The sequence below is a fragment of the Sinocyclocheilus rhinocerous genome, unplaced genomic scaffold (assembly GCF_001515625.1).
Source record: "Sinocyclocheilus rhinocerous isolate Xijiao unplaced genomic scaffold, SAMN03320098_v1.1 scaffold2982, whole genome shotgun sequence".
Lineage (NCBI taxonomy): Eukaryota > Metazoa > Chordata > Actinopteri > Cypriniformes > Cyprinidae > Sinocyclocheilus > Sinocyclocheilus rhinocerous.
The window spans coordinates 291274-299718 of record NW_015656004.1 but is presented as its reverse complement, the minus strand read 5'-3'; the positions used below and the strand labels follow the sequence as shown (position 1 = coordinate 299718).

Below are 8445 nucleotides of genomic sequence, written 5' to 3'. Positions count from 1 at the left end.
TCAAGTGGAGCAGTAATATCAGTGTTGCTGGGTGCTGCGGTATGTTTCAGCAGGCTTTGGCCTTCATTTGTTTGCGATAATAGCTGAACAGGAAGTGGCCTGCTGAGAGCTACTGGTAATGTACAGATGGGAAAGAGCGTAATGGAATAGTTCATAAATCCAATAAACCCCCATACTGTACTGCTTCATTCACAAAAGTAGCCAGACATTCAAAACGTAGTGGTGAAAAGCCTTTGCGATGTGAAAAAGTCCTATTTTTTTTTTACCCTTATCATTTACTGGCAATAAAAACAAGCCATTTGGCAGAGAAAATACAAGAGAAGGGAACCATCTGAACATTAAACCCCATAAATTGATAAACCACTTGGCATAAACAAATACATTCTTTAGGAAAGACAACATCTTACAGAAATGCTACGATAAAATCTCAACACAGTCCAGTGGGATTCAAGGACAAATACTGAACATTCACAGTTTAAGATAAAAGACTTTTCCTTGATAAGAGCGAACAGAGAACACTTTCAATCAATAATAAGGTAAACATTATCATATCGGCGCTGCTGTATGATTACATGAAAAAGTCATTAACATTCTGTTGCCTTTCATGCTACACGTAGGCCACGTACACACTACAAAGTTTTGGGAGTGAAGACTGCATTTAAATGCGGCAGTGAATCCCTTCCGTGTGTGTGGAACACAGGAGTCACTTTTGCGATGGTTGACATGGTGATAACCATAGCAACGGTTTGGCTGTAAAAAAAAATGCCAACATTCTCCATCTCAAATTTTCTGGGGAAATATTAAAGGCCAGTTGAAAAGGACATTTGATTTATGTGCTTGGTGCAAAGATAAACTCGAGGAGCTGTATCTTGCGGGCTGGTAGTTTGAGACACTTAGTTTGAGCTATTTTTAAAGAAATTTTAGCAGTCGGTTGGGATCAGTAAGATTTTTAAATAAATTAATACTTTTATCTAGAAAGGATGCGTTAAACTGATCAGATGTGGCAGTAAATCTAATTTATAATGTTACAAACAATTATTTTTGTTTTTACTTTGTATTCATCATGAAAATAAGAATGTATCACAATTTCTACAAAAAAAAATTAAGTAGAACAACCGTTTTTAACATTTAGAATATTAAGAAATGTTTCTTGAGCAGCAAATCATCATATTAGCATGAATTCTGAAGGATCATGCGACACTGAAGACTGGAGCAATGATGCTGAAAATTCAGCTTTGCATCACAGGAATAAATTACATTTGAAAATAAATAAAAAATACATTTAAAATGATTTTAAATGAAAAATAAATAAATATAGCCTCGGTGAGCATAAGAGAATTCAAAAAAATTACTAACCCCAAAATTTTGAATGCTAGACAGCATAAACCTTGAAAAAAGCACAATTTTACACAAAAAAGCAACAACATATTTCATATACTATTCCTAAAGCGAACAAAAAAAAGTTAATGATTTGACCGTTTCTTGCAAATGTTTTTTTTTCCCTGTATATGTTTTTTTTTCCTCTTCAGACGTGAGAAAAATATCCTTAATTTGAGATATATTGTATATGAAAACTAATCTCTAAAAGAATGTTTAGATATTTTTACTTGAAAACAAGGCAAAAAATACTGATCAAGAAAACGATATTGTCTTGCAGTAAACCATATTTATCTGCAGTGTGTACGTGGACTGTAATTCTCTTTTGTAGTGTTTGCTGAAAATCCTCAAGTAAACATCTGTTTATTTCAAAGTTCAAGTTCTCAGAGTTCCAGTCATAATCTATAGCTCAGATAAGCGTTTGAATTCAAATGTTTCTTTCAAAATAGACCCTTCTACTACTAAATTCATACAATCCTATGAACAATAAGCTCCATCAGAGGGCTTCAACATCAAAACACAGCACACATTAAGTGCTGAACAGTGATAAAATACTGATCTTTAAACATGATCCTACCTTTTTTTCTGGACAACAGTCAAAAATACATTTAAAAGAGTTTGCATTTAAAGAGTAAACATAGTACAACAGGTAAAAAAGACCACCATCAGAAATACGTGCACTACAGGGGACACATTACTCTTCCTCCATTGACTTCTCGATCTCTTTCAGCTTTCGCACAAACTCTTGAGCCTCTCTGTCTCCCGTTCTCGCCTCCAGCATCTTCATGATGGGCTTCTCTGTATCACAAGAAGCAACTCAGTCAGAAATGAATCCATCAGACCAGACACAACAATAATGTTGAGGTGGCAGACCTCTCGATAGACAATGACACATGTAATTGGAAATCCTTTCAAGAGGACAGACTGCAACAGATACTAAACACCAAGCAATGCTGACAAAACAATGAAATCTAACCAGTCCTACTTGCTGTTCTCTCTCTGAATGTAGAAATAAGCAGCAGTCTTTAAATAACATGTCATGTTTACTGTGAAATTATGCATTATTTCATAGGACTCAACACTGTTTATATAAAGTTGCTTTTGTGGAGAGTTTATGCTACTCTAAATCATGCCCAAAATATTTTATTTATGAGATATTTGTGCAAAATTGAGATTTTCTTTAAGGCCAATTTGTCAATGGTTCAAGAATCATTGTGGAAGCAATCTGTTATTGAGTATAATATGTTTTTTTTGTTTTTTGTAATGTTGATGAAGAATACTAATAACATTTACTGTAAAATTGAACCCAGCTGACAGGTTTGTGAGAGAATAAGGAACATACCTAAAAAAGCATCAGGAAAGGTGCATTTTGTGTTTTTCATTTATAACAATAGCGCTTTGTCTTAGGCAGATATTTTCATATATCTTTCTCATTTTTTCAATTCCTAACACTTCTATTTTGTTCAGATCAAAATCCCCTGACTGTTGTAATCACATTGTAATTGCGAACTCGTAGATATAGGAAAAAGGTACCGTTAGCTTCAGGCCTAATCAAACACATCTGATCCAGCTAATAAAGGTCTTCAGGATTACTAGACAATTACAGGCAGGTGTTTAAGAGCAGGACTAGATCTAAACTCTACACGAAGGTTCAGTAGGTCTCCAGAAGCAGAGTTGAGTACCCCTGATTTAAGACGTTTTATGCTTACTCTTAAGGAGAAATGTCACAGGTAGGTGGATAAAATGGACAGATTAGCATACCGCTTGGTTTTTGGCGGGACAAGTGCAGGATAACCGGTTGAAGGGTCTTTCCAGCAGGTGTGGCACTTGGCCTGCCCGGCCAGCAGAAGTCACTCAGTGGGGCAACAGCCTCGCCAGCGAAATCATTAGTGGACAACCAATCATAGTCCATCACAGTGAAGGTCAGACAGGCACACCTGTGCCTGTACTGCTCAGGGCTGACATGGCTGTGAAGAAGCAAATGGGATCAAAGGGCTGTTTAGGGCGCTGGGACTCAAGTGTTAAGGTAAGCAGTTGGTGTGGTACTCACAAGTAAAAAAGCTCATCAAAAACCGGATGCAGGGTTTTGAGCTTCACTTGGGTGCGCTGACTCCGAGCCGTGGGGAACAGATGGTGAGGACACAGCTCCACGATGACAAACGGGTCGCTGAGGCCTAGGAAAGCACGAATTTGGAGACAAATCCAGTAACTGATGACAACAGAATATATTAGTAAGTAACTAGATTTGGAAGGAAACAGCAGTAGTAAACACAGCAGAAAAGGAATAGTGCCAACATTTTAAGAAAACTTTCACATCAGAATCAACACACAATGCAACTAATTTGTTACAATGTAAAATTGGCTATAATTGGTTAAAATATTCAACAGACACCAGATGTAATAAAATAGAATTCAGGATGCAAATGTTATGAAATCATTATTTTCCTTCATATTTTGAATGCAGAACAATGTCAATGTTAGTCAATAGGAGATTTTCACATTTTAATTTTAAATGACTCTCACTCTCTCTTGCTGTCTATTTGTTTTCGTAAAACATCAGTGTTTAGTGTTTTAATGTTTTATTTTTCATTGTAAACAAATAGACCTTTAAAAGTCAGTCTCTCTCTCTCTCTCTGTCATTTTTTCCCAAAATAAAAAAATAAATACATGGAATCTATAGGTTTAAAAATATATATATTTTACATGCACATTTTTTAAATAATTAGGCTAATTAGGTTTACAGTAGAAACATTGCTAGAATATGGATTCATAGATATTAAAAATCGGTCAGATATTACAACTTCATTTCATTTTTTTCTGAAAAAATTAAAATACAAAAAAAATATTTTAAATGCTATACTGTAAGTGAATTTAGGCATCTCAACATTATAATGCACTGTATGGAAATTGATAATCATTTTGAGATATGCTAAATATTACATTTAACAATGCTCTTACATTGTGGTGGGGGAAGTCGTGGCCTAATGGTTAGAGAGTCGGACTCGTAACCTAAGGGTTGCGGGTTCGAGTCTCGTACCGGCAGGGATTGTGTGTGTGTGTGTGTGTGTGTGTGTGTGTGTTCACTGCTGTGTGTGTGTGTGCACTTTGGATGGGTTAAATGCAGAACACTAATTCCAAGTATGGGCCACTTTCACTTTTTTTTACTAGTGTTTTTAAAGATTTAAAGATTTACTTATCTCCTTGAACAAATAGAGAGAGATCTAAAGGTAAATGTAAACATAAGGGAAATGAGCATGCAAAATAAATAACCAATAAGGATTAATATATATATTATATATATATAATATACTAATATATATATATGTTTTTACCGTTAGCATCCAGGGCAATGAGGTCAGCTGCATGCAGTATCTCCACAGTGAGTCTTTGCTCAGGGGCATCATAGTAACACTTCAAACTGATACGACCAAAACGACTGTGCTTTAAGATTCTCTGTAAAGCAAATGCGCATCTGTTAAAGATTACCATCTATAGCACATAATACATATAACATTCACATCCAGTTTAGAACTAATAACACATTAGGCCAGGTTGAAACTCTACAGTTTACAGGTTGTGCCTCAAAAGCAAGTGAAATAGCATTTTTGGGCACCATAGATGTGGACCTGGTGTGAAAATTGTCTCAAATTGTAGGTGGTGAAATTATGCTACTTTTTGAGATTGGCCCACCACACTGTGGCCAAAATTTGTGGCAACCCTGCATGTATCTCCCATGTATATAGTGCTATTAAGTTATTGGATAAATCTTACTTCAGGTCATGTCGGCATGATCATATTTACCTTACATGAACACCACCACCGGTTTTTATTTTAACCCTGACTTTCCTGATACGATGATGTCAATTTAGAAGAAAATTTATTTTGTGTGCATTTGCTGTAAATGTTCATGAAGTAAAGCTATAAAGCTTGCCAGGAAACGCCACTCATTTAGCTAAATCATGAAGCTACACATGAAAAAAGAGGACAAGAAATATAAAATTGCCATAAGCAAAATCACTTGAATTCCCACATTAACTTCTAAATTCTTAGCTCGGTGTTCTCCTTGCAACAAAGCCAAGAACCCACGAGCCAGCGCGTGGTTAGAACTGTGAAGCTCGCATATACAACTACGCGCGTTACATAACTATTAAAGAATTGACTAGCTTAGCAACATGCTAACATTAACTGTGGGACATGCTTTTCATGAACTTGATGTGAGGAATGATATTTGTTTAGCAGCAAACTTTTTTTAAAGAAGTTAACAAAGTTGCTGCCTGTGAAAGCAGTTCAGATCAGACATTTATGAGGTTCGGTTCGGTTCGGTTCGGTTTCATAACATGCTGGTTGTGCAGACATCTGCCCCCGTAGGCAGCAGACAGCAAGTCAGCTTAGCAGGATTTGAGACACAGTCAGAGGCTGCGAAATCTTTCACAGTGCAAAGAACGCTTAGTCAAAGAGGAAATGACTGATGCAAATTTTTCATCATCAGAGGAAGGAATAATATTTGTGATGTCTTAACTCCTTAATCAACACCTCTCTCTGCAGGGCTGGAGCTAAAAGCTGTGGCGGCCCAGCAGGACTCCTACCCACCTGCTGAGAGATTTTCTCCAGGAAATACTGTTCGATCAGCTCAAAGGAGGAGCATTTGTTCAGACGCAGCTCCTCGTCCAGGGCCTGATGGGAAGGAAGAGGAAAGGCGGATGAAGCCATGCTTACTCATTTCGTCAGCCACATTGATTAAAGGTGAGAATACCTTATAATCTCCACTCTTAAGGTCTTCCAAGAGCAGTCCTTCTCCATCAGCATGGAAGAACCGCACCAGTGTCTGCATAAAAAGAGCTTGTTATTAAGGTAACCTGACTGACAATCAGTACAAGTCATTGTACTTTATACCTTATGTCATTTTTTTTTCTTGTGCTCTTTCTTTGACTGCACAGACTCCAACAGACATGCAGACACTCGTAACATGCTCTTGAGACTTGCTATGCTCACTCGGCACTTCATGAGTTTTCATGTAAATCTGTGGTGAGTTCCTGCCAGTTCCTCTCTGTTGGAATACTGGATCTCACATATTGACATGCTACTGGGGACGTCCTAAGTTCTCCACTGAGCTGTGGCCAAGAGCACTGGCGAATATCTGACGGGGTCAGGCATGATGTAAAACCGTGACTGTGAATGCAGACTGAGAGAAACCGGACATGAGGATCACTGCCCTTTGCAGTCACAGAGCTCTTGTAATAAACCGCCAGCTGGCAAAACACATAGTTGGCTTTCAGCTGCATTTTCTAACTAACTTCACTAATATAGTACTCATTTTCCCTCAAAATGCTGCTGGAGCTCAGGCAAGGGACCTGCCAACCTCTCTCAAAACCAACTCTGATTTTTTTTTTATCTCTAGATTATGATTCCATCCATTTGGAGGACATGTTAAAGCCATTTTTGAACACATATTGTATTCATTTGTCATGTGTCTCCATCCGCATGTTTCTTTGTGAGTTTTTTCATGTTCAAAGTTGTGTCCTGAGACCCGCCCTTGGGACTGCACATGTGGACCAACCTGAAATTATTTTTTAACACTGAGCATAAAAAACTTTTATAGGACAGTTCATGTCCGATTTTATGGCTGATTTGAAATGTTAAACATGAGTTTGGCAAGCTATTGAGACTTTGATATTTCCCCATTCAAGTATAGGAGTTGGTTTTGTATGAGTGAAACAGCTGTCAAATACGGTCACAGAGTGAATTGCATATCTTTGAAAGGGACTTCGTGATACTTATTAGCCGCTTCTCCACCGTCGAGCCGAACAGTTCAAAGAATGGTAAAGAACAGTTACAGTTATATTTCCACTTGAGCTTGGTTCAGCACGGTACGATTACAAACCATTCTCAACCTGGAACCCTGCTGGTAGACTGCGTACAATGACGTCTTGTTCCCTGGTCTGTTGTCTGGCTACCAGTTTCTCTCTGTAGCCAAATGCTATTTCAATGTAGTAAACAGAAATATCTGATCATCCTCCATATTGCAGTTGCTATTTACATCTCAAACTGTATGTAAGCACTTGGATTACCGACAGAGCTGGGTAGATTCAATTGTAGTCCGTTACTGATTCCAAATGACATGACACAAATTGTAGCTAGTAACGTAATCCATTACATTACACATTTTAGGTAATGTAATCAGAATATGGTTTGATTACTTTTAGATTACTTTTGACCTAACCAGTTTATCACAGTGATTTAAACAGGATAATATTGTACCATATTGATATAAAAATACAAAGAGAATGAAAATATATTCCATTCATTATTAAAATCAAGAAGTTCATTAAACATTAAATTACATCAATGTTTTCCAAACTGGCGTCTGTAAAGAAACTGCCAACGAAAAGTGAATAATTAATTAAATCATAAGAAATGTAAAATTTAAATAAATCATTAAATCATAAAAAATGAAATGCTTACTAAAAAACATTAAATATTTTATTTGTTTACCTGCATTTCATGTGACAATTAACCAATGTCAAAGAACCATGAACGTGCAAATGTTTTACGTAATTATTAACCTTGTACTATTACTTTAAAATCTCAGGTTGACTTCAAGTAAATATATTAGGTGAAAGAGGTTCAGCTGAGTAGGAAATTTATATAATCATGTAATCAATAAAAAAGTAACTGTAGTCTGATTTTGAGTATTTTAAAATGTAATATAATTACAAGAACTTAATTTTTGGAATCTGATTATGTAATCCAGATTACATGTAATCAGTTACTACCCAGCACTGATTACTGAGGCAACGACTGACATATTGTATTACGAGCTCTGTTATCAGCCCCACTGTGGAAAATGAAGCCATATCTGTACCAGCTGGGCTGGATCGGCATGGAATGCTTAAACAACAAGAACATTTTTTTTGCCCAGCGATGGAAAAGCAGCTATGTGACTGACCTCTACAGTGTACTGGAACCGTGTGTAGAATTCCACCTGGACGCCCCTGTTTTCCCCCACAGTGTCCAGGATCATCCGCAGGAGCACCTCCCACAGACTCTGCAGAACCCTGGGGTGAACAA

The 8445-nt window shown here is 37.1% G+C and overlaps 1 protein-coding gene across 1 annotated transcript in view; it reads right to left on the bottom strand.

Moving 5' to 3' along the window:
* Positions 1-1625: 1625 nt before the first annotated feature.
* baiap3 (BAI1 associated protein 3) overlaps positions 1626-8445 on the bottom strand; it is a 58230-nt gene continuing 51410 nt past the window's right edge. Inside the window, exons 28-34 of the mRNA XM_016526553.1 lie at positions 8324-8432; positions 6131-6202; positions 5968-6051; positions 4710-4830; positions 3428-3551; positions 3139-3344; positions 1626-2175 (exon numbers count right to left, since the gene is read on the bottom strand). Of these exons, the coding sequence (XP_016382039.1) occupies positions 2072-2175; positions 3139-3344; positions 3428-3551; positions 4710-4830; positions 5968-6051; positions 6131-6202; positions 8324-8432 (820 nt within the window). The 3' untranslated portion in view covers positions 1626-2071. The remainder of the gene's footprint in view (positions 2176-3138; positions 3345-3427; positions 3552-4709; positions 4831-5967; positions 6052-6130; positions 6203-8323; positions 8433-8445) is intronic.